Source organism: Aedes albopictus, chromosome 2 (genome assembly GCF_035046485.1).
Source record: "Aedes albopictus strain Foshan chromosome 2, AalbF5, whole genome shotgun sequence".
NCBI lineage: Eukaryota > Metazoa > Arthropoda > Insecta > Diptera > Culicidae > Aedes > Aedes albopictus.
In genome coordinates, this window is record NC_085137.1 from 323,900,168 (window position 1) to 323,927,987 (window position 27,820).

At 37.9% G+C, this 27,820-nt stretch overlaps 2 protein-coding genes across 3 annotated transcripts in view; both read left to right on the forward strand.

Annotated features, from left to right (window-relative positions):
• The window catches only part of LOC134288239 (uncharacterized), a 236,664-nt gene that overhangs the window by 206,755 nt on the left and 2,089 nt on the right, over positions 1-27,820 (forward strand). The gene's annotated exons all lie outside the window — the stretch shown is intronic.
• Positions 2,206-2,930, forward strand: LOC115269785 (uncharacterized). Its single transcript, XM_029878593.2, has one exon. The coding sequence runs from the start codon at positions 2,221-2,223 to the stop codon at positions 2,893-2,895; it is 675 nt and encodes a 224-aa protein (XP_029734453.2). The 5' UTR covers positions 2,206-2,220; the 3' UTR covers positions 2,896-2,930.

A 27,820-nucleotide genomic window follows, 5' to 3' on the forward strand; every position in this document is an offset into this window, starting at 1 on the left:
AATAGCAACACATAGAGATACTCGCTATATTATGAGGTGCAACAGACACAATCGTGAAAAAATTATGCCGATAGAGTGAACAGAAACTAGAGTAGAGCCTGTAGAACTTGAAGGTCCTAATTCCAAATAGTTTGGAAAGCCTGGAATACCCCATGTATGTACCAAAAGCATTATAGTTGTACACTGAGGCTCCATCAGCAGTATAGACTACATCCCACGAATATTTTCTTTACAATTAAAACATGATACAGTATGTAGATATAGTAACCCAAACTTCAAAGTGTTTTGGAGGCCATTTGTATTTCTCGGAATATCCAACTACCACAATATCGAGTTGCTCGTTGCATTGCGAGATCTAATGGACATTAGTGTGACTAAATTTCATGAACAGGGTGAACACAAATGATGGTAGATGTTGTAGATCTTAAGAAAATGAACTCCAGAGTAATTTGGATGACCTAGATCACCCAATTCATGTAGCATGAATATTCTAGGAGTGCTTTGAGGCTTTCTGAGTACCGTAGACTATGTTCTGTGAGGATTCATCGTGTATAAAATTTGGTATAGGATGTTGGATTTGTGGCACAAACTTCGGAGTACTTTGGAGGCCTCAGAATAGCTCTTGCATCAAAACTTCAACAAACTATGATGGGTAGTAATACATTGCATGTCAAGGATCAGTGAAAACTATTGATGATTAGCAAAAAGGTGAAATTTGAGTAAAAACATGTAGAATTTATAAAAAAACTAGCTGTACCCGGTAAACTTTGTCTTGCCTACTGCGTTTTTTGAGGTTTTAAGTTTCTAGCCAAGACCAAATCCCCGGTCCCCGGTATGGAAGATCGATTTTCAAAAACTATATTTTTTCCATGTTTTATGCCTTGGGTGAAAACTAACAGATCAAAACTAAGACGACCAAAATCGGACCTTCCGTTCGATCCGTTCTAGAAATGGTCCAGATGTTGGTTGATTTTCGACCTTCTTGATTAAAAATTTGCACAAAATTGGTCAAAACTCATGAACGGAGAAAAACCACATCTTGAAAACTTGACCGAATATAGCTTATGTAATTCCCTTCGAAAAATATTTTCTTAGGATTTTTCCGGACTTCGAAAATAGTTTTCCGACTTTTCCAACCGATTTTCCTCAACAGTGGAAAATTTTGTGGAAAACAATTTTCGTATTGTATTTTTTTTAATTGCTGAGAAAATTTGCTTACGATTTCATAAAAAAAAACATAATGTCTACGATGCTTCGTTCTTGAGTTATGATTTTTCAAAGTAGGTGGTGTCTGTGGAAAATTTATTGACGCTCCCATATTTAAATCAATTCGGATTGTTTCGTTGTCAACGTTGTTCACCGACCGGAGGGATGGAAGTGCAAGTGTGCGTAGTTTTAATATGAAAATAAGCTGCACTGTAAATATTTTCAGTGCGAGATGCCATCCCTGTACACAGACGATCTCTACCAATTTGGAAGTTTATAAAATTATAGATCATCGGCAACATTTGTATCTCTTAGAGTCACGCACGATGTGTATATCAATTTTGAATTTCAGATCTCTTTAACCCTTCTACCTCTAATCCCTTTAATTTGAATATTTGCAAGATTAACATATTTGACCTATTTCTGATTTAAACATTTTCCTTCTCATAACTCTTGATTCATTGTAATAGGTACGCCTCACACATGTGTTGCGCAATTTTATTATTGCTTGTATCAACTGCATTCCACCAAGCGTCCTGAGTAATACGACAACTCAATCTTTGTAGCTATATAATTAAGCAAAAAATGGATTGAAACCCGCTACAAAAAGTGCTGCCCACTCTAAGGTAACATCTACATACAACCACGTCATGCCATTGTACGCATCAATGGAGAACCCAGCGTTGAAGACTGTGGGAAATTTCATTAAAACTCATTTCAGTTATTGTTTATGGGCATGCACCCATAAACTCGCCAAAACAACTATGTTTGTCATACACGCAAAAAGCAACAATTCCAGCTCATGCGGTGTTAACGTAACACTCAGAAAGCTGTACATAGTACGTTCAATGTACCTTAAAGAAGAATCACACAAACCCAAACATTTTTTGTGTCAATTTTAGTCAGTATAAAATGTACCATTATCGCAATAATCTGTCACAATCCATTCATTGCTCTCGAGTTAAACACATCATCTCCAAAAAGTGAAGTGATCGTTGGATTATCCCCTGTAAAATGTTCAAAATTATCGTGTGCATCGTCGTGGCTCTACTCAGTCATGCTGAATGCAAACCGTACTCTAGCCCGAAGCCGTATCCTGATCCGCAGCGCCAGTGTCGGACGGGTCACTGCAATGTGAATCCTTCGCTGCGATACGATTCCTCTTATTACCCATCGGCGAATCAGCTTCAACGCGTAGGGGTCTATCCCGGTTGTGATGCCGATGACAGCGACGAAGTCGAAGACAATCAGCCGCCACAGCCAATGCCACCGTCCGACTCCAGCGACAGCGAGCTGCCAGTTTCCGTGTGCGTGCAACTTCCCCCTAGAACTGCATTGAAACTACCGAAGTGTGTGCTCCAACAAATAGTGTATGCCCTGACCAAGGATGACAATGCAGTGGAGCCACTGCCCGGAACAACCGTTGCTCCATGCGCGCAAACGACGACTCCACCCCCACCGCCCTGCACCGAAACTACCCCAGCACCACCATGCACGCAACCACCCCCAGTGCTGCCACCTGGTCCGATTGCCTACCCGGGATACCCAATGAATCCCACCGTGAAAAGTACAACCGCGTCGCCAGTGGTGTATCCTCCACCGATCTCTGCGCTGAAACAACCTTACAAACCGTCCAGCTTCTGTGGATCATGTCGGTCGTCGCTTACGCCTCGGTACAATAAATCGTGAAACACGAAATGATGATGACTAAAGGCTGATTTATTTATTTTAAACTATTTATTCACAGTTCAATAAAACCAATGATCTTTTAAACAACATTTTTTGCATTGGATAAAATTGCGGGTTTAAATCGTAAGAAAACATGGCTTTCAGAATTTTTGGTATAAAATGTAAAAAATATATAGTTGAAATTCCTTTTCTACTTTACACTCGCCATGATTTCCCAGCTGCATTTCATCCGATTGGGCTTTTTTTGTGTATAGTAGGAGCACAGAAATTTACACTATTAGGGTAAAGTGGGGCAAGAGTTTCTTTTGAAGTTTTTGAGTTCAATTCAAATTATTTCTTTCGGGTGTCAAGGTTGTTCGATGCCTTATGGAAAAAGAGTCTTTCACTCCAAAAAATAGGAAAATTGATCAATATTTTGAAAAGTTATGACAAAATGTTGGTTTTTGATCAAAAAAATGTAATATGCGATGGTTCTTCCAACGCATTGAATGGGATTGTAATTAAATCAAATTCGATTTTTTATTTTGGGGCGTTACTAGGTATATCTGGAGCAACATTTGAAAAGGGCATACAAGCATTGGTAAACAATGACTTCACACGTCGCTCCTGAGTCCCCATCATCTTATTCACAAAAAACTAAGACCGTTATCAGATAGAGCAAACATCGATCATTCGTATAACGGTGTTCATTTGCGTGGGCGGGCTGCTGTTATGCCCTACGGAGCGTTTTCGAAAAAAGACACAAGACCTCTTAGGCCCTTTTCAAATGTTGCTCCAGATATATTAAAGATGCTTTAGCATGCATAACTTTTGGCAAAAATATTTGGAAATCATACGTTACACATAGTGGGGTAAAAGTTCGAATTGTGGGGTAAGAGTTCGAGTCATGGGGCAACTTTAGATAAAAACCTAAAATTCTGCAAAATGTGCTTATTATCTTCAAAAATGATGGAATTAGTGAAAAAATTCGATCAAAGTTTAAAAAAAAGTTGTTTTATCTGCATTTGGCGGAAAATTGGTGTATTATATTTAACTATGATTTTGGTAAAATCCAGATCGAACCTTAAAGTGTATTCCAGTTCCATCATCAAACATTAATTGGTTTCAGGTATTCCTATCACTTAAGTGTCAAAATAGTGTGCAATGGTAAGCCAAATTCTACAAACACTAGATTCGAACTTTTGCCCCAGTGGTGGGACAAGAGTTCGAATAAGACACACCTATACAAAAAGTGTTGTAACTTAAAATTGAAAAGACATTTGGCGTAACTTTGTTCAGCAAAGTTTTAGCTCATGGATGCTAGGATCACCAGACGGTGTTCCTTTATTTATATCTGCTTTGGTTCTTTGAATAATATTGTATTTTCAACTAGGGTCGAACTTTTGCCCCACCTTACTCTATGTTACACTACCTATACAACATGTTTTTAGTCATGAAAAGTAAACTTGATTTTGACCCCAGTTTCAAAAAGTTCATATAAAATTTTGCAAACCACTTTAGAGGGTTTGCTAGTTTACTTCGTAACATTTTTTTTTATCCTCAACAAATTTTTGATCATGGAATTTGTGTTATGTACAATTTAATTGTCTTGATGACTTCATCATAATTAAATTTTGTGGCTATTTCGAGGACTTCAATACTACTCAAAAAGAGTTTATTCACCACCGCATGGCGAGAGATCGCAGCAGGCTGCGCGCGAAACCGGCTACGCTTTCGAAACTGTCACGCGTTTTCTTTGTTGTAGGTTGTTTTGATAATGGCCGACGGAATTGAGAAAAGGCTGGTGTTGCAAATTTTGCCTCGAAAAATGCTTGTAAATGTATCTCCGGATGATTCGCGATTGTAATTGTATGTAATTAGAGTCTGTCTTATTCCCATCCTGGCGACGGATTTTATTTGAATTTTCGCGTGGTGGGGCAAGAGTTCGAATAAGACGCACACATACAGAAAGTGTCGAAACTTAAAATTGAAAAGACATTTGGCGTAACTTTGTTCAGTAAAATGTTAGTTCATGGATAGTAGAATCATCAAACGGTGTTAATTTATTTTCATCTGCTTCGCTGCCCTGAATCGCAAGTCAGTCCCATATGTAAAAAGTAGGCATTGAGAAAATGGACTCTGAAGTTTTTAAATTCGATTTCTATGTGAAATTTCCAAAAATCGCCATAAATTGAATACTACTGCGATCATCACGAAACTTTCACAAATTGGTTCAAACATGAAAACGTAACTGAGAAAAATATGAAACTGGCTAAAACAGTGTTCGATTTTGAACTGCAGGGTGCACAAGTTCGTAATGGGGCTGACTTGCGATTACTTTTCATTATGGGACAATCTGACTTGGTGTTGTTTTCCGATTTTACTGAACAAACTATATATTTTTATTCACACAGCTGAAAGATCATCCGAAGAATTATCGAAAACCCCCATTAACTCAATTTTGCCCAAAATGCAGATGGGACTGACTTGCGATTCACGGCAGTTCGATCCATTGAAAATAGTTGAATTTTCAACTAGGGTCGAACTTTTGCCCCACCTAACTCTATCACCAGCGGCGTCATGGTCGCAATTTTTTCCGCAGTCAAGTTCGCAGATTGTGAACAATCCTCGGTACTCACTTTACGTAGTTTATGTTTAGTCCCTTACTGTCAGAGCTGTCAGATCAGTATAACACGCTAAATAAAATTTACACAAAAGGCAATTTACACGGAAAAAAATACACGGTTATGAATATTTATTGGGTACCGGACTGGTCACCGAAAATTTGATCGTTTTCTTTGGTACATCGAGGTCTTGAAATTAGTCTATGCTATCACCCTCATTCTTGTTTACGGACGTATCCACTTTCGAACGTTTTTGGTTCGATCGAATCAGTAGGCCATTTGATTTTGCTGTCGTAAACGGGAATGCGAACGATTTTCGTTCGAAAGTGGATTCGATCGAAAACAAGAATGAGGGTGTATAATTTTTGCAGCAGGTTTTCCAATTCCTGTATCTATATGGAACATTTTGGGCTCAAAAAATGAAACCATATTAAAACTTTTATTCAAATTTATAAATGAGATTGCATATTTCGTTTGATACTGTTTCCCTTTTTTTTTGGTATACTTTATTTTCAGCCTTGAAGATTCGTTTTTGGTGAATACCTGACCCCTACCCTCTCCCTCACAAGGATTTCTGGATTTCTGAAGATTCGTTTCATGATGTGGCATGCTGTCCTCCTTCAAGATTGTGGCTCTGCTATGGCTACTGCCGTGTGAGCCTTTAATTTTAAGTTATTATTGTAATGTTATTTGAAAAGATAAAGAGGTTTTGTGCCTCTTTGAGAAAGATTTCGTTTTTGGTATGTTGAAATCACTCAAAGGGGTTTTTCCCTCTTTCAAAATTTAAAGTTAAAATAAACAATAACAATAATAACAATAACACTCTATAATTTGGTAAGCCTGTTCCTGTACATCGTTATGGTGCCTAAACGTTGACCAAACATATCCTCGGGACTTAACCCTTCCACTAGCACAGTGCTTTCCCAGTGCTGCGCCCTGGTGCGCCGTGAATATTTCTCAGGTGCGCCGCAGGCATTTGAGCCAAAACGAAAAAAAAAAACTTTTACTACTAAAAAAAACACAAAACATCTTTTATCCTGTTTTTGTTCAGTAACACTAGTGTCGCCTCAAAGCCTTTTTTATTCTATTTCAAAGTCTTGCCTTTTGAAGACTTAAAAAAAAGTCACTCAAAACGGTTTTTCCTATGTCAAAATTTGTTATAAAAAATATTCCAAAATCTTCGGATGTTCCATTAATGTAATTTCTGATATACTCATGAGACTTCGAATTTTTTATCAAATTTTTATATTCCCGAGGTTTTGTTTTTTTTTCTTGTTTAGATTGTGATTTTTTTTGGTCTTTTGATGATTTATCTCAGTTTCCGATTCTATCAAGATATTGATAGAATATAAAAATAAATATTTCAAGGACCTTTCAGAATCACTACTTTAATCTCCCTGTCTTCATGCTGTCACAAACGCTTTGTGACGATATTTTTACTAACATCACAATCGTAAAACAGTTCTGCGTCAAATTGTATGTCAATTTTGTGTTTGATTCTGAAAACCTCTATTTTGAGTTTTGTTCTTCTTGCATGAAAACTGAAAAATGATCAATCATCAGCGACAGTGACCACAGGCTCGAAAAACCATTTCTTTTTTCTTATTTGACACACTAGTATATTAAACAAATTCGGATGTTTTGCATTGCATTCGTATTTGAAATTTTGAACTGCATGTGGTTGAATCAGAGTAGACTAGAAGAGTTTTTGGACGGGCAAAGATAAGCAAAGGAACATTTCGGCGTTATTGAGATGCAGATGTTTCAATACATGGAAGAATTATAGTTGGTATTTGATAAAAAAAAAGCGTACTTGATTTGATATCCAAAGTGCTTGCATTAAAAAACGCATGGTCCGGTCTGACTTAACGCCGTCCAAGTGTTTTAAAATCGAGGTCAAAATAATACAAGTTCTTTGTAAAAAGTTGTTGGTGCGCCGCGACATTTTTGAAAATTTCAAAAGGCACTGCGGTAACAAAAAGTTTGGGAACCTCTGCCCTAGCAACATCCAGATTCCCGTGACACCTAGGCCTGAGAAGACGTAGAGGTCACTGCATACCTTTCCCACCCCTCAGCTGTACCAAGGACATGGCCAGGACAGTTCTCACTCGTTGGAGGATTGGGTCAAACTTGTCTTAGAGTCAGTGATAAACCTCAAATATCTGTGCTTTGGTTACGGACGAGAAGGAAGTAATACTTTTAACACCGGTCTGGGGCCATATACCACATACATTAAGTAAGAGGGAGTAAGGAAAATAATGAAAGAATACGGTGGGTAGATACGTAAGCGAGTCATAAGAGAAATTGAACAGAAATTGACACAACGAAGATCTTCTTGCCTAATGTCCTGGTCTTGAACGGCTAGGGAATAGTAGTTAGATGAATACTACCACTATCCCTAGACATGCAAAAAGATCGTGGTCTGTTGAATGTTGTTCGACGACATTTTCGGTTCTATTGATCGCTGGCAGAATTTTCTGCCGAGAAAACGTTACTTATCAAGTGCCCCACCCAATACAAACGTTTGCGCAGGCCCGGATTAAGGATTGTGGGGGCCCGGGGCCCGAGCGGATGTGGAAGCCCCTCGGAGAGATGATCAAAAATGTTTTTCTTTATTTTCGAACAGTATACTTGAGCAATATGAAAATTAAAGCTAATGTTAGCAACCAAAAAAGGTTTTTGTGGGGGCCGTATCAGTGTATTTATTTGTTTGAACATTTAATGAGGTCGGGCAAGGCGATCAATGTTACCCCGCTGATGCGAGAATTGTAATCAATGACTGAGATCCCAGCAAGGATTCCTGTTCTTGCTTTACTATCACAAGGATAAAGATTGCGATGTTCCACTGAAAAAAAAATCAATGCTATCCCATTTTACGGTACATACTTCGATTTTAGTGAGGCACTTTCTTCATTTGTTGTACTTGGAAGGAACCGTGATAAATGTCGCAGTAATCCAGCGACCAGTCTTACACTGCCATTGAAGTAAAACGACCAGCTCATTGATAAAGCAGCGTTTTCGTGATTCAATTGTAATCAAATGCGTGACTTACAATTGCATGCGCTAGTAAACATCTGCTATCTCTTATGCAACTTTTATACCGATAGCAGTGTACCTGATATATTGGCCTACTTTTTTACCATTGCTTCACCTTTTGTACTTGTTTGTCTTACAGTTATGTAATTGCCCTTACCCTTGGCCTGCAATTTTCTTGCAGGTCGTATAAAACTGACAAGGAGAAACACATTCATTTTAGTCTCCCTAAGCCACTGCTTTATGTTCCACAATGATTATTTATTGTACTTGCTTCTTACTAGCAATCATAGTCTGCACTGAATGTGCCTCATTCCCAAATCAATACTTCGGAACTTTAATTCCGTGCGAAGAAAACAACGATCTTCCGGTATCTATCTGCGTTCAACTGCCACCGAAAACTCCACTTAACCTGCCCAAGGATGTTCTGCAGCAGATAGTTTACGCCTTGACGAACGGCGAAAACGACGAGCTGCCGGTACAACCTGCTACGTCGGGAGTTCCAGTCAAAGTGGAAACAAAACCATGCCATTTACAGGCAGCATCAACGACGGTGGCACCATCGACCAATGCTCCAGTTGTAGTTACTACTACGACTGCTACAGCCCAAGCTAAGTGCCCTTGTGGGCGGCCGGAACCACACATTGCACCTTATGCTTGCAGATCGTTAATGGGACCGCGCTACAATCAGTAATGTAATTTATTTTATATTGATAAGTTAGAGCTTTTTGATGATAATTTGAAGAACAAAATAAGATTGTATGTATAACGTAATAGAAAAGCTCGCCAGTAATGTAAGTCAGAGTAATTTAGAAAGGGTAATCGGGTTCAATGAAGTTTGCATCGTTTGTAAGTCTGTCTGAACGTGCGCCATTGAAAAAAATACAATTATTTCACCCGTCATATACAGCATAATTAAAGTGCATCATTGGGCTCGATTTGGTGCTTGTTCTAAACTAGGACCTGATGACTCACAACTATAGACATTCATCCAGAATGAAAAGTGTCCTGATTAGTATTTATTCATTATTTATTTAACATAATTCACGAAAGACGAACTTAGTAATTAGAATTTCCAAAAATATTCAACAGTAGAAAACAAATACATACCGTTCAAATTTATCCCATATGTAAACTACAATATTCTTGAGCAAGGTTTATCATCAATTCAAGTCTAACTGTACCAAACACCGTATGTAACAAATATAAACAAAATTGTAATTTTCATTTGAGCTGCATTTTTTATACACATAGGGGAAATTACCTATCTCGGCCGTTTTGTTCTCTTCGTCTTGGTAGGTTTTTTGAAACCTATTGAACTCAGGGTTGGCCTCAAATCCTTCCCAACCAATGTGAATTATATGGCCGAGTTTCAGGCAATTTGGCTACCAAAAACCCCCCATGACGAAGAGAACAAACCTGCCGATAATACCCAATGTCACCCTATATACTACTTCTAGCACCCATCATTGGGATTAGTTAGGAAAATATCATGCAAGCTAAGATCACTCAGCATCTAGAATGTGTAAGACCTACTCATAAGTGCATAATTTCCAGACTACACCAAAAATGTGTAACAGTAACACATTGACAAGAACAGCTCGTACACTCTTCTGTATGCGAAATGTCGATATTTTTTGTTTACCAAGGTCGCTAGTAAACCTATCTAGATTGCCGTAAAACATTTTTTTGCGAATTTCACGATTTAGTGGACGCAGGAGCTGATTTTGTGAATGTGCAAGGGTTACATATTCTTGGTGTAGTCTGGAAATTATGCACATCAGTGCTGATCGGTTTTAGGGTGTGAATGGGGGTCTCCAGTTAGCCTAGTTGTTAAGGCTATGGATCGCCAATCCGGAGACGGCGGGTTCGATTCCCGTTCCAGTCGGGAAAATTTTCTGGATTCCCTGGGCATTAGACCTGTTCACTTTTTTTGACCTACCCGTGTCACATCAAATTATCAATCCACTTGCAAAAACAAGTCTTCAGTCCAAAAATGAGCTAAAATTATGAAGGTTTAGAGGTGTATCAAATCGATTTTGTGTTTTTCGAGCATTTTCACGAAAATTTACTCCAATATCCAGAAAATTAAAATCAAAAATACCGTTAAAACATAGTTGGAACAATACTCTACAACTTTGAAAAAGACACTATGGTGTTTAAATTGCTTATTTCAAAGTTATTCAACAACTTTCGTTAAAAAATCACGAAAAAATACAATATTTTTACGATTTCTTATGTAAAAGTCATGTAAATTTACATTGTTTTACGTGACTAATTTAATTAGCTATGGCTCCTATGTGTTACGAACATTTCGTCCATACATCGTTCTAGTGTAGGAATTCGTTTTCATTGACTAATTATCAAAAGTTTGCCACGTTGATACTAAAAATTGCACAGAGTTGCCAGCACAAAATAAAACAAAGTTACCCATGATAAAACGTCATCACATTTCTTTGTCTCATCTGCATCAGTTTCAATTTGGTGTAGATCAGTGGTGCTCATCCTGCGGCCCGCGGGCCGCATGCGGCCCTCCAAGCCTTAAGATGCGGCCCGCGCAGTACTTCACGAATCGAAATTTTTGAACGATTATTTGAAATAACTCGTTAAATTTATTAAGAAATCAAACAAAAAAAAAATGCTGATCAGTTTTCACAGTGTCGAACACAAATTATTTAAATGATAAATAAACAAAAAGAACAAACCGTTCTGGTAAGATTTGAATCGCAACTCCGAAATATTTAGGCATTTCAGCTAAGTCGCGAAGCCAGCTTATAGTTATTTATAAGTGGTACAAACAACAATCAATATGCAGGTAGCGGTTTTGTTGTGACGCCAGTCATTCCCCCAGTAAATTCGCCCAATCTTATTTTCATTGATGCGACGCTTCTGATATTAGTTTGCTACGCCCATCATTATCAAAGCAAACTATGTCCGCCAATTTAAATTTTGAATTTACCATGGCAAGGCATACTTATTCATCACACCAAAATAGTCTCTTGAATGCGTTTTGTCCTCTCTCACGTCAACTCTTACGATAGCCAAGTGATCAGCATGCGAGTATGCCAACCATAGGGTTCTTGGTTCAAGACCGGTTGGCGGTATGAACTTTTTTTTAGTGCAACATGGTGCCACGGTAAAGATGAGAACAAAATGAAATGCTGTCTTTCAACCAATTCAGTTGATTTTTTAGGGATACTATATTCCGCAAAAGAGCTCAATCGGATGTAAAGCAGCTGATGAATCGTGTGGGTTGAAATGAATCTCCACCGTGTATAACGAATTCCGTCTCAAGTAGGGTAAACGTACCAATAGTGATGCTATTAGTAGCTCTTACTAAGCAGTAAAATAATTGAAAAAAATGATAATTCCACAAAATAAAAACTCTAAAAACGTTAACCGGTAGTTTTTCATTTAAATTTTCTAGGAAAAATGTAAAAACCATCGTTTATTTCAGTTTTTCCTTATAAATCATTTGCACCAACTAAAGGAACACAATTCCTATTATGGAGGTAAAATTAAACACCGGTTCCTATAGTGGCGCTTCCCATTGAATTCTTATGGGACCCACCACTATAGGAACACTATCACCAAAGGTGCAAAGGAGCAAAAAAATTAAGGAAAATAATTGTTTGAAATAGGTTTTTGAACAAATACTGTATATAAAACTGAATTAATGTTATTAATTAAGTATAATGCATCTACTAAAAATGTAATTTGCAAGCTTTTCGGCCGAAATAATGCTAAATTTCTACTACCACCATTGTTGGTACTAGAAGGGCTCTAATTTCGTGTAAAGTTGAATAATCAATCATGATCAAATTTGCACCAATTAAATCAATCTCGTTGAGGAACAAGTAATCAAAATTTGAATAGTTTTGGTGGACTTTATAAAAGGATACAACTTGCTAAAAATGTTTTAGGCAATTTTTAAAACTTAGCATGCTTTTGTATATACCACTAGACGGTGCTAGAGGTCAAGCAAATTTTAAATTTAATATATGTCAGAATTCTGGTCACTTACAAAGTTGGTGTCTTTGACAATGTTGTTTGGTAGGTCAAAGGCTTACAGTTAATGGTCCACTTGTTTCGAAATTTTGCCACAAGGAAGCGCAAGTTACACATTTGCAAAATTATGGAAATGAATGTATTTTTTCGTAAAGCAATCAAAAAGCTGTAATTTAGTTTTCTTTGAACATATTTAAGTCAAGTCAAAGGTTTTTCGAAGAGCTATATATTAGTCATAAATGTGCAAAATTTCATTTCATTCGGTTCACTTAATCCAGAGATATAGCAGTTTAACGAAGAACACTCAAATATGAAACATTTTACTAGAGTCGCTCCAACTTTCAAAACTATCCAGTCGAGCTCAAATTTGTACAATTTATAGCTAATTAGTTGTGCAACTAGCAGATAAAATTTGAGAATATTCCCTACACATTATAGAAAGTTACAGGTTGCTGAATATGTTCGAGATAATAAGTAAAAAGCACAGATAACAAGCCGCTGCTGCCATGATCAGTCTAAAAATAGAACAAATAATGAGAAACCAGTGCGACAGAGCACACGCACACATGCGAAATTTTCCTTTTCCAGATTCTAGGAAGCCAATACAATTTTTGGTATACTGCCACCTACCAATTTTTGTATTTGCAAGGCCCTAATACAATATTTGTATATGTTTCATACCCAATTGTATTAGAATCTGCCAATTTCAGGTTGCGTGTAGAATAATATATGATCCGTCTTTGTCGTGCATGTGTGTGGTCTGCCAAAATGACCTGAGAAGTGTCAAGCATTTTCATGGTTAGCTTTGTTGGTGTAATGAAGGTTGCACAGAAGTCACTGTGACTTACTACACTGAAAGGCGGCTTGCAGTAATGACAAGCATAACAATGTTTTTAAATTGACCATGGCAAAACATGATCATCGACCCACCAACGCTTCTTGTGTGCGTTTTGTTTCTTCTTACATCAACCGGTTCGATAGCAGGGTGGTAGCGTGCGAGCCTGGTGATGTCAAGGTTCTTGGTTCGAATCCGGTTGCCAACAGAAGCTTTTTATATAATTAAAAATCGAGTCCATGGTAAAATTAAAAACATAATTTTGTTGAATTGAAACGAAAATCAGAATAGTAGGTAATTTTCACCGCAAGCCGCTGTTGAGCCGCTGCTCAGTGTACGATACTCATAAGTACTCATTATGAAACACGTGGAAACGGAACAGATTCTGCGGCCGGTATCCTTAAAACTGCATTATGAAATCATAGACAAGCCCATATGAATTCATTATGTCACATTATGAAACTCATAATGTTCTTTTTTTTATTTCAAATGAGACCTGATAAAATCATAACGTGTGTTAATTAATTCATCAGAGCTTGATTATGATTTCAGAATGTTGTTTTATGATTTCTTGCTGCTGAATCATGAAGTTCAGTGGCCAAATTAATAAAATCGTAGCACTTTGCATGGAATTAGATTCTGGGTGGATTGATGCAATACACGTGTAAATTGTCTTAAGAGCGATTGCTTTACCCATGAACTGAACCGATTGGAATCCGGAACTAGTTTATTTGTTGTTAATTGTTCAGTTTCATGGTAATGAAGCTTTCGCTCAAGAGCCAAATTTCTCCTAATTTACCGAAGATGGTTTACGGTAACTATTCGGTAAGAACCGATGCATACTTGTGACAATGATGTCACCGTGGTGCAAAATAAGTTCCTCACTTTTGGAAACTGAAACAGTTCATACAGCACATTATGATTGTCTAACTATAGATGCGTTGAAAAGGATAATCAGTTTTATGAAAATCAGCATGATTGTGACGAAAATCATAGCTGCCCTATGAACATTTTTTTTCTCGCTGTTTTATAAAGTTTACTTTATGAAATTCGTATGCTCAGTTGCCTGAGTGTAGGTGACTCATGAGGTGACTATAGGCCAAACTAAAGTGTCTCGCGCTGTGACAAAAACACTCAGGAATTTCATAAATCACGACTTATGAACGGACGATTTTTCTGTTCCAAAGCTCGTCTATTGATTTTATAGCTTTTGCGAACGTGTTCCATACCTACAACTTATGATTGATATAAGCGGCATGGTTGTAAAAAAATCATAATTTAAATCTATGAAAGTCGTCACAGTGAGAATATGGATTCCTGAGCTGCGTCCCAAACGAACAGGCATTAATCACAGATCCGGTTTTCAGGACAAGGACATACAGTATCGAAATCAATTCATTTCTAAAGCGGGCATACATTCTGCTTATACAAATCAACAACATATATGGAATTACGATAGTAACACGATCGATCTCTTTTAATCGGTCCTAGAGTTTGAATAAAGTGACAACAAGCAAGTTTGACTACATTATTTTCACCAAATACAACTCGGTGATGCAGCTGAGAGGTATAGTACGTGCCTCTCAATCAGCGGACCGGAGTTCAAATCCAGTTCATTATTTTCACATTGATAGCGGTAGCTACTCCCAAGCTCCGTTTGTTAGTTCCTTGTGCAATTTCGATTGTTCTGGTCTAGGTTCTGGTCAAGCACGGAGCAAGGGCGTAGCCAGCTTTTCAGTCAGGGGGACAAGCACCCTTAGCAAATTTATACCTACTAGCTTTTATAACTAAACGCAGCACGATGAAATTGAGTATATTATCATTATATTCCTTAAGCATTATTTAATCCTTCAGCTCTCACGCTGTTGTATTTTGTTCAATACGTTAAAAAAAGCTCACCTGATGTTCACAAATCAACGCGATGCTGGCAGCTGTGACCAATTTCTGGAAGATTAAGGATTTTTATTCACTCGTGCATTATTTTGCTCTGATTTTTATATTGTTAAAGTCTACAAAATATTCATAAGAACTTATAGTTGAAATCTTTTGAAAATTACAAACATTTTTGAAGACTAATCTAGAATTTCCTGGTTCCTCTATGCATCTTCCAATATTATTCGCTAGAGGAATTCCTCCGCAAATTCACAAACAAAAACCGATTCAATCCACCTATATGGTGAACAGAACTCTTCTTACACTTATTAAAATTATTGTTGTATTATTTGTTTTTAACATATTTATTTTGTGTAATTGACCAAAAGTTCTAGAAAATATTGTGGATTTGGCATCTAGTGGTTTGGTTTCCAAAATAGCATCATAGACTATGGACTAAACTACCAGAAATGCCAGACACCTTCTAGAATCTTGTATGGAATGTTTAAAAAAAAAGATTACATATTCTGGAATATTGTATCTTTTGTTAACTGCCAAAAGATCTTGAATCGATTAACAAATGGATAAGAAAACCAGTGAGATACACTTTGTCTATTATCTCTTAATCAGTCGAATAAATTATCTCCGAAGTACTTGGTATTCATGGTTATAGGTCTATAGGTATACAGTGTGTGATAGGGTCAACATATCATTTCTAGTGCTCTTAATTCATGAGTTATGGTTAACATTGTCAAAGCGGCTTGCATATTAAGGACTGTTCATTAAAGAAAGTGAACATCTGTTTACCAGTAGTTTAGAGTCAAAACTAAACAAAAAATTGTGAATTTTTGCTCAGTGTGTAAAAACATTGTTCACTTGGCAATACACTCAAAGAAAACGGAAAAAGTAAGACATTCCGAGCGATACGTCGTATTAGCTTTGCGACTAGCAGATTAATTCTGCACAAATGGTGTTCCAAAAAGTTGTCGTTTCGAGAATTGACTTACTAATATACTTCCAGGAACGCATTTTTTTAGCGCTAAGCAGGGGACAGATGTGCTGGATGATGTAGGGTACATCAGAACCGAAAAATTTGGGAAAAAGTTTTAGGTGTGGCAAGCCAATTGTTCATGCGGCTTAAACAGTTCTTCGTATTCCACAACAGGAACAATCAACGGTGAAAATAACATAAAGGAATGCATCAAAAAACGACTTCTACCCATCTATCGCAAACATACGGATCCTCCATTGTTTTGGCCGGATCTGGCATCCGCTCATTACGTTTCTTCTACACTAGAGATGCTAAAGACGGAAAAAGTCGATTTTGTCGAAAAATGGTAAAATCCACCAAACTTCCCTGAACTGCGTCCTGTGAAAAGATACTGGACAATAATTAAGCGGCATCTCAAGAAAGATGGAAGAGAAGCAAGCTCTGTTGATTGCTTCAAGAAAATTTGGTCTGCGGCACCACGAAATCTTACGGAGAAAGTTGTGCAGAATCTAATGGGAGGTATCAAGAGGAAAGTCCGAGCGTTCTTCAGAAATGCGAAGTAAATGTTCAAACTCTCGTGAGTTCGGCCACATGTATGTTGATTGTATTAAATAAAAAATAAACTTATGAATTTGTTCGAAAATAAATATTTTCTATTGAAAAACAGGTGTCCACTTTCTTTAATGAACAGTCCTTATGTCAAGGTATGGTACATATACCCTATATACTATTGCCGTTAGGCGATGGCATTTTCATGCGCCGAGATTGTAAAGAGATATCGGCTGCCATTTTTGCAACAATACCGTCAAACAAATTAGACCAGGCGTTCCCAACCATTTTGAAGTGGCGACCCCCTTTGAGAATTGTCGAAACATCTGGGGCCCAATGAAATTTTTTGGAAAAAAAAAATAATAAGGCAATCCATGACGACATATCGCGATGGGAGTGACAGCTGAAATTGTAAACACAGTGTACGTGCAGCTTACCAAATTTTCGTCGAGTGTTGTCAGTGCTTAACAAATTCCTTTGTGTTCAACTGTCACCCCGATCGACGAATGTCGAAAATACATGGTAAACAAAGAAAATCAGCTGATCGCATCTGTCTCATGGATTGCCTTATTAAATGAACGAAACCGAGTTTTTCTGAGTACAGTGACGTAGCCAGAAATTTACTGTGGGAGGGGTTTTCGACGATCAATGATACGTTTTTTTTATTCGACACTCACATTTCGTAAACAATGATGTCATGTACATTCAATTTGAGTTAAAGCTGAAAAATAGCAGCGCAGCCGAAAATTTTTTCATCTGAAGGCGTTTTATACTGAAAATTTGTTTCTAAAATTGTCGCTTTTGGGGGTGGCGGTATACAAAATTAACAATTGGTATAATTTGCACAAAATAGAATAAAAATTTTAACAAGTTTTTGGTAACATCGCGCCCCCCCCCTTGGACTGGCTTCACGGCCCCCCAGGGGAGGGGAGAACCCGTGGTTTCAGCAATAAAATGCACCTGTACACTCTTAAAAAATTAGGAATTTACAGGTGACGTAAACCATCAACGTTCGTAAACATTTCATTACTGAATGGCAAATTTGACTCAATTTTACATCCATCATGTAAGTTCGAGTTGGTTACACAAGATGTCAACAAACCTATCTGACCAGATAGGTAGAAACAGTTTTACATTTATCGTTTGTCCCAACTCGGTGATACAGCCGAGAGGTAAGGTGCGTGCTTCTCAATCAGCGCACTAGAGTTCCAATCTAGTTCATTATTTTACTTAGGGTACTGGTTCCCTTATTAAGCATGTGGCTCCCATTTTCATCCTACGAAAAACAAAGGATTGAGGCGTTGTTTATTTTGTTTCTTATTTTTGTATTTTTTGTTAGGAGTGAGCACCCATGAAAACAAAAAGAACGAAATTAATCGGTGCCGTAATCGCTAGTTTTCGAATAGGATGAATATGGGAGCGTGAGATTACTGATGGAACACATACCCTACATATGTTTTATCTCTCGCTTCGGCTCTAGCGATTGCTAGCTCGACTTTATTTGTGATAGAAAACGTAAATTTGTGTCAAATGGGCCGCTCCTTTTATGTGCATCCAAGTGAACTTGAATTTACATGATTTTTTCTAAGAGTGTAGACACCAATCGAGCAATCATGACTTGGTTTCGTAAAAATCATATTCGGATTATTAAATTGGCAGCCTGTCTTGACTAGAACAAAATCAAGAATGTGTCGACACTGATTCTTCATTAGGGCCTAACTGACATTTCCGATTTCTCTTCATAGATCTTCTCTTTGTGTTATTATGGAAAGTGTATTGAGTTTTCCAAAGATTTTTTGGTTGAAATGCGAAGACGACGACTACATCTTGCTCCAGTAACAAAAAGAATAATGATTTTGTTTGTTTTGATCAAGTTATTAGCGAAAGAGAAAGTCGACCAAGAGAAATCGATCAAGTCAGTTAGGCCCTTAAGAAAAATCATTGTCAATATGTGGGTTGATTGTAAGAGCAGTGTAACAGATAATAATCATTTTTGATTTTGCATGGTATATACGTGTCTTTGACTTAGGGGTGATAGGGTCTTTGTAAGAGTCGTCACGTTCTCCAAACACACCCCCCCCCCTTCCCCCAAGGAGCGGACGTAATTTGTGTACGACCCCTTATGCTAGTTCTTCTCACGGAATTCGTGTCTGCCATACGAAATGCAAATGCAAAATGGCAAATTGAAATAGAAAAATGAAAGTATTTGGACAACAGAAGTAGGTTTGGTCCCTTTGGGGACGTACACTCAGAGAAGAAGATGATGACGATGAAGAAGAAGAAGAAGAAATACAGATTAGCAAGGGTTCAATTGAAAAGTGTTCAGATTAAAAACGATCAAATAAATTGGGGCACAGGGTATAGATAACGATTTTTATACACAACGTTGATAAACACCCGGAAACATGCGATAGCGTATTGGTGTTCTCATAATCTACTTTATGCACGGTATATATAGCTCACACAAATTCAATACCAAAATGCACTAACTTCTTTTAAAGCGTATGATGTGTGCACTGTGGGTGCTAAATAAAAATCGTGTTGAGTAAAATCGCGTACTAAGAAATTCCAGTATTTTCAGAATGCTTTTCAATATTGGTTGTTAAGTGTGCAAGCGCTCGAATCGAATCCTGGTCGATCTAATGGAAATATTCTTGATTTCCTTGGGAATTTTTCGAACCTACCACCCTATAAATGAATGCAAATGTCAGCATGAATGTGCTCGTAGAGCATAACTGAGATATATTCCTGGTCCGAGTTGACACGTATTGTCAGAGAGAAGAAGAAGAAAAGAATCAATGTGAATTAATGGGATTCAAACATCATAGCAGAAATTTCAAAAGGTTTACAAGCTCACGACAAGCGATACTGATTCTATGGGGAGTAGTATATTTTTGGATGTGGAATGCGTTTGTTGCCAACAAGCATGGGGCATTCTGTACAGAATCGTAAGACGTTCATATTTATCTGTCTATTTCAAAATTATTAAATACATTGATTGGAATCGATGCTAATAGATACGCACACACCTTCCTTGCTAATGATGCTTAGCAATACCTCAGTTATAGCTAGTAATACAACGGATTGCAAAATGATATTTTTTCAGCACTAGTTGTGAACATATATCTAACGAGACAGGCCGAGCTTATAACACTATCACAGCATAAATAAAAATCGTATGACCATTTCCATACAATGTTACTGATAAGAGTAAACCTGTCATGCTAGCATGAGTAGCTTCTAGTTTCCCGTCAAATATTTCTACCGTTTTATATTGTTATCTGTACCCTGAAAAAATAACGTGAAATTTGTGATACCCATTTCATTTGTGAATTATCGTTAGCGTGTATAATCTTATCTCAACATAAATGTATCGTTCCGTTTGCGGGACTGATCAGTACGGGCCTGAATTAGAACCATCGAACACGCATTTGGATTGTTGCGCGAAGAATTATAATATCTTAGTTTTTTGTAACAATGTCGTTAGAAAAGGTGGAAAATGCACTTGAATCCAATGAAGATAGCGGTGAACTGATGCTAAGGGAAGCATGCTCCAAATATGGGCCGGCAGAATTATTCTACGAAGTGATAAGGGATGGACGAATTCAATGTTTGATGTTGATATGTACATTGGGCATTAGCAGTGAAAAGGAAACATTCATACACTGTTGCAATGCCCTACAAGAGTTAAGTGTGAAAAACATCCCCATTCCAGAAGAAACGCATCTATTCGTGCTCTATAGGCTATCTTTGTATGGATTTAAGAAACTTCGTGGCGACACTAGCGATTTGAAACCCAAGAACCATTTGGATATATCGTCTCAGTTGGTGATACGATGGATTGGTGAACTTCAAGATCGTGCAGATTGTGACAACTTCTTGGGAATTGATAATGATGTAATATGGCGAATGCGAATGATTCATAATCATTTATTTTTCATTAAAAACGGAGTGCGTCAAAATCTTCGTGAATTAGTAGAGAATGTCGTGTTTTGCTTGGCCATATTCATTAATATGTACGATAATACTTCGGATTGCTTCGCATACAAGTGTATTCTAAACAAACAAAATATGATGCTGTTTCTGGGCTTAATAAAAGTGGAACTGGAGCCTGGTCCCCGAAACTGCCTTCCCCAAAAGTTAAAACAAACAAGAAGAATGTTACGACGAGCTCATAAGAAAATAAGACTTATCCATTCCATAATGAAAATCGCACAGCATTCAAACTTGTCCACTGATATCAATAAAGAAGCAGACCCTGCATTGAAACTTGCTGCTATCAAACGGTTCATGCAAATACTAGGAGAAATATCCAAGAACAGCACACAATCACCAAACTTTTCCAACAAGCTCCATGTATTACTACCTTCAATGTTCATGGAACATTTCCGGTTAAATTCGAGCTTTAGAGACCAAATGAGCCATGGATATAGTTTCGCTGAGCTGTGTGTGACAGATGCAGATAAACTAAACTATTATATTTCGCTAATCAATTATATAGAGTGGGTTGTGGCCTCCATGAATGTACTTTTTCTTTACATCCTGTGTGAATGTGTCCGTCATGCATATGGTACCATGGAAAGGTGTCGCTCATTAGAAGAACTGCGCGAATTTATACGATATGTGACCGATAACCGACGAGCGCAAACAATAGAGAATTCCATGCAGAAAATCACGACATTCATTCAGCAAAGCCAAGACAAATTAAACAATCGTAAAACTCAAGGTTTAGACCATCAGCAGACCGTAGATCTGGCTCTTGCAGAAGAACATCTTCTGCTTAAAACAAAACTGATAAGTAATCTGGAAATGTGGCACAAGAAGAATAACCTGGATCAGTTGGAAATAGTTGCATTCACAGATTGTAATCTCGAAAAAATACATCACTCATTGGCAATAAAACTGCAGGAATCTTGCACTCGGAAGCTTTATGCAACGATTCCTTCCAACTGGAATGTAGCAGAAACTCCTTCTCTCATTTCACCAGAAGATCCCATTACTTGGGTACAAGCACTCATCCAAAACCAATTCGAAAATGCCTTAGAACTTGTTCAAGAGAAGCACTATAAGGAAGAAATTCGACAAATTGTAAGTCACTTCACATCTGATTCCGACACCGAATTGGAGAAAGAGTTATATGAAGGATTTACCAAGCCGGAAAAGGGATACTTTGAGGATATATTCAATCTTGACGGAAAAATGATGACCATACAAAATGTGCTCAAATCTAAGAGCAAATCGTTCAAAAACAAATTGAATGAGCTTCGCGACAAGGATATGATCAAACTAAATGCGGTGTTTGGTGATTTCACCAGCAAGGTACGAAACGCACTTCAACGATACGATTGTGTTTCGATAGAATCGTTCATCAAGCACCATCGAACTATTCCGCCCCATGCTATTCTTGCAATGGAGCTCTGGCAGCTTCAGGCTATGGAAGCGCTGAATTCAACCGGTTTCTTCAAGGACAACTTCAACATTTTCAGAAAGTTCATTCCCATAATCTGGGGAAAATCATATCGAAATTTACTGGCACACGATTCAATTTCCTACAACTTGTTGACCAATTCGGGACCTATCAAGATACTCATCAATGCATTTGTGCTGGGCTTCAACACTGACGGTTTGAGCATATTTTCACCAATACCTGCAAAGACTGAAATGGAAGAGTTGGTTGATGTGGAATCAAGTGGTTCGGGTTGGCTACAGTTGCAGCGGGACCTTCTATGTGGTTTGCGGTCCAACGATCATGAGAAAGTTAACGATTGCTTTGAGAGAAGAGCAGAATTTTCTGGTCGATATCTTCAGCCATTGGGGAAACTATCGAACATCAAAAATTTAAGTATCCAGGAAATACTGGCACATGAAATATCTCATTTAAACACCAAAATTCTGGAGCAGCATGGACTTCACACAACATTGGACAGCATCGACAAAGCAGTTAAGCTCAATTTATTGAACTTCATCGAGATATTAAACGTGTCGGAAGCACTTTCTCAATTCAAGCAACTTTTCCCACATCTTCTTACGCCTTGCATAGGCTCCTTGAAACAACACCTAGAATCAACAGATAATATACGTGAAATTGATGAACTATTATTTGAATGTCGTATATCATCTAACTCCTTCGAAAATGATGAAGATCCTCACACACCTCAAAACTTACTATCACCAGAACTGATAAGCAGCATTCTAGAAGAAAATCCAGCTGCCGCTGAGGATTTGTTATCTTCAGCAATAGATAAACGTGATTGGTCACTTACAGCATTACTACTCGATAGAGGTGCGAACCCGTGGGCTTCGGATGGTGTTCATGTTCGAAACATATTCAAAGCAAATAATTATAAACTGTTCCGGAAAATCATCCTCAAGAAAGGTTACAGTTCATCACAAGCCAAGAACATTTTCCTGTGGGTAGCGGAAGCGGGATCCAAGAAACTGCTCAAATTCCTGATGAAAAATGGTTTCGACATCTGGCAGAATGGGCACAGTTTGGGCGATGCTTTGCAGAACAAAAACCTGATTGAATATTATGTTAACGAATTTTTTAAACCGAAGACTTTTGACACGAATGATTGGCCGATTGAACTTTCACTATGGAGTAAAATTTTCACCGAATGGAAAAGTCTACTGTACTTCAAAACTGGTTCTGATTTTCTGCTTCAAATTGCTCGAAGCAATTTTAAACTTTTCGAAAAACTATTGAATAGCGTGGCAGGCTTTTTAAATCCGAGTAAAAATAAATATGCGACAGAACTGGTATTTGATTACGAAATCGATCATGGTTACGATGAATTCACGTTGTGCAATAACTTTTTGAAGCAAATTAAAACACTGAAAAGTAAACGTGTACAGACCCAACAATTGGAGGGAATTTCCACTTTATTCTCCCACAATGACGAACAACTGAGAGCAACACTAAATTTCAAGGTGTATTCGTACCAGCCACAAACAATATCTGAAAAAGACTTTGCACTACTGATCTTGGACGATCGTTACCCAAGAACAGATGCCATCGTTATATGTCTGCGAACTCATCTGAGCAAATACCACAATATGGTTGCTGTTACTGCTGAAGTTATCATAACTGAACCTACATCCGCTGAATATCAATACATTCAAATTAAATCCAACAGCTGCATCTTCGAGCAGTTCCAAAAGCAGTTTCCAGATGAGTTGGAAGAACAGTTCTCTGGGTCACATATAAACCTCGCGCACTTACTGAACTTTGAAAACCTCGGGTCAATTCTTCATAATCTGGCAACTAAATCGATTACTCCAACAGTTATCATTAAATTACTCTTAATGGGAGCTGACCCAGCGTGCCTAAATAAGCTAGGCGCTACCGCCTTGGCAGGAATGGTATCTTCGCTACGGATCCCTTTATCAATGTTTGAACTTGTCTACATGTCAACTGAACGGAAGCAGTTAAATGGAACACACATTCTCAACCACAAAGACCACTATGGCTATACGGTACTCACGGAAGCAGTCAGGGCCAATAATCGCCCCGTGGTGGAATTCCTACTTAGAAACGGAGCTGATCCTCTGGAAGCCAACTCAATCTGCGACGACACTGTACTGGAACTCGCCATAATGTATCGGAACACATGCATTGCTGAGATCCTCCTCGACCACTGCCCAGAACTGCTACACGCAAAATCATCTCGTCCACCTTTGCTTACCGCTATCATGTACAACTGCGAGGAATTGGTTCGCTTACTTCTGGACCGCGGAGCAGATCAACCGACTTTGTCTGAGGCTGAAGAACTAGCGGAGTTTTATGATAAACATGAATCGTTGGAGATAATTATCAATCATAAGGAACGAGTAAGAAATGGCGAGTAGTAAACTGTCATTGTAATTTTCTAGTTTTCAAATAATGATTATACTTTCTGCTTTTTACATATGGAACATTTATTGAATAAAGTACGGGACTATTATTGTTGACGTTGCTTTTATTTTAAGAAGCGAAGAATTCCATGTCCAACTGAAAGTTTTTTTTTCTGTAATTATAAATCTTTTTCTGGAGAGACGATCCAACCAAGGGCTGAAAGTCTCTATAACAGAGCTAAATCAATCAATCAATATTTTTTCTGGTGTTTTCTGCCGTATGCAAGTTCATCTCAGGGTTGCATTTTTCTGATCTTTCTGTACATGCACTGTAGAATCCGAAAGGTTTGCACACAGTATGACTGAAACGAGGCACATTCAGTATTTTTTGCGAAACCTGTATCATCAGTATCGACCGCTCAGAGCTATGGAGGAATATCATGGGATGAAAACGGCTTTCCTGGGAAGCTGATCAAGCTGATCAAAGAAATAATGGACGTTGTACAGAACTGCGTACGGGATTCGGGTGAACTATCCAGTTCATTGGAAATTTTGGACTCCAGAAGAAACTGCGGTCTCAAAAGATTCACCCTGCACCATCCACGCATAAAACACTCATAAGCCCAGAGTGGTCCCCTACGACGGACACGAGACGTACACATGACCCAGCTCGAAGAGAACCTGCAAGCACTAGGAGTTTTCGAGCGACGCGTGCTAAGGACGAACTTCGGCTGTGGGGCGGCGAAGGATGACCACGAGCTCGCTGCACTTTACGGCGAACCCAGCATCCAGAAGGTGGCCAAAGCCGGATGGATACGGTGGGCAGGGCATGTTGCAAGAATGCCGGACAACAATCCTGTAAAGCTGGTGTTTGCTACTGATACGGTTGGCACAAGAAGGCGTGGAGCGCAAAAACCACGATGCGTGGACCAGGTGGAGCGTGATTTGGCGAGCATTAGAGTAATGCGTTCGCACCTAACAGACTTCACAAAATTACACTGTCCAACAAAAAAAAATTTTTGCCGTGATCAGAGACCCCATTAGTAGGGCATAAAAGCGCATGGAAAATGTAGAAAAATGCCATTTTCAAATTTGTTGGAGCACCCCTAGAAACTTTTTGAGATGAGTTTGAATTTTATTCATTTTTGAAGGTTCGACAAGAGCTTTAGAAATCATCATAAACACATTTGAAATACAATATCTTTGAAATGCAGTTTTGTGCACCGCTGAAATTTTCACAGATCTGAGAAGCAACTTTGATAAATAACTAGTCAAAATTTCTACATATTACGACATTCCGTTTCATTGATACATATCCGCGAAGGCCTAACTCTGACTTATATAGTGAAAATCTTTTAGGTTTTTTTTATTAATCTAATCCCATAAAGCACGCCCATATTCATATCCATTTAAAAAGCTTCTATGTGTTAATGCCGTGAAGCGTCAGTCTTTCGGATACTTCGTACGCCTCGGAATATTGGATGGATTTCCGCTTCAGTAGGAGAAAACGTTTCTTTACAAGTTCTCCACTAGGTCACTAGATGTGACGTCCGTTTTCTAGTGGTAATATATTTTTCAGTCTCTGACTGAAGAAGATGAAAATTGTATTTCAAACATCTGGTTTAACTAAGTATGATTCTAGAAAGCTGTACGAGCAATTTTAGGATATGATTACAAAGGATCCACAGGAAGAAAGTTAATTCATTGAGGTCAACATGAGTATTTTAAGGAAAAACTTTTCCAAATAAATGTAATGTTCGAATTGTAGTTTTCAAAAAAAAAAATTGTCGCTTATTAAAATGAACAAAGTTTATTGTAACATTTGACATCAAATGTTACTTTCATAATCATGTTTAAATACCAATAAACTGCGATTTTGAATGCGATGGATTAGGATCACAATTCAGGCAAAATACACTTCGTCTACTTAATTCAAGGAAGTATTTTGTTTTGATCGAATTTCGAGTCGTGCCCAAATTTAAATACCCATATATCGCATATGGATGAGAATACTTTTCAATGATTTAGTGTATATCTTAGCAACTATTCCAGATTGCTTGACCTGGTGGATATCAAGCAGTTCCATGTTCTTAAAAAATTAAATACGATGCGAAAAATATATTTAAATTCCAACGACCTCTGCATTGAAACTAATTTGGACTATTTGGACTAAATAAATTATATTAACTCGCCTGAGTGCTTCTGGATAGATAATATTTAACACTATATTAACAAATAGGGTCTAGGATCATTTTGGCAGGAGCACCTATTTTAGGCACTTGCTGCTATAACTCAGTCAATTCCAAACCGATTGACTTGAATTGTTGCACATCTAGATAATATGCGTATCTGATCGTGTTTCAAAAATCAAGTCAATCGGTTCTAAATTGACTGAATCATAGACACAAGTGCCCAAAATAGGTGATCCTGCCCAAATGGTTCCAGACCCTATGCTGCTGGAACTTATAAAGCAATTTTACAATCGTAGAGGGCATTATTGAGCTTGAAATTAAGATTTTACTACATGACAAATTCAATTAATTTCATAAAAGTGTCTTCAATGGTAATGCCCCAACATACACATTCTGTATTGTGAAACTAACTAAAATGTGATGAAAGCAACAGTGCTTGTACGATTACTAATAGTAAATGGAGAGTGTTCTCATTTTTGGTTTGCATTTTTCAGGGTTGTATTGTTTTGAACAGTCGTGAACTCAAACCATGTTTTCTGCGCAATGCCAGCTTCAATTCATTGTATTGAAATAAGTTTGTTTTATTCAATAAGGTTATCAATTTTACCACGTTGGTATGGCTAGGAGGTTCTTCGAAACATTAGGTGAACATAGACAATAGACCGGCCCAAAAACAAAAATGTCGAAAAAATCCACGGGGCACCCTCTAGAATCGTGCCTTTGGATAAGAAGAACAATCTGTGAAAGATTCAGCTCAATCGGTTGAAAACTGAGCTGGCGCAAATGAGTTGAAGGTTTGTATGGGATGTTCAGTCCAAATGTATGGGAAATTGGATGACCTCCAGTCTCTCAGACAGCACGCCGGTTAGGCGAGTTCGATTTAGCTCAGAATTGAAAGAACAACAGTTGATACCCTAATGAACAACTTTGTAGAAGACCATATCATGATAAAACTTAATTTAGTTGCGGTTTTAGCCAAAGAAACCAGGATGAGGACATCTTCCCCCGT

Coding starts and splice junctions, on each gene's coding strand:
- LOC115269785 (XM_029878593.2), top strand. CDS start 2,221: ATGTTCAAAATTATCGTGTGCATCGTCGTGGCTCTACTCAGTCATGCT.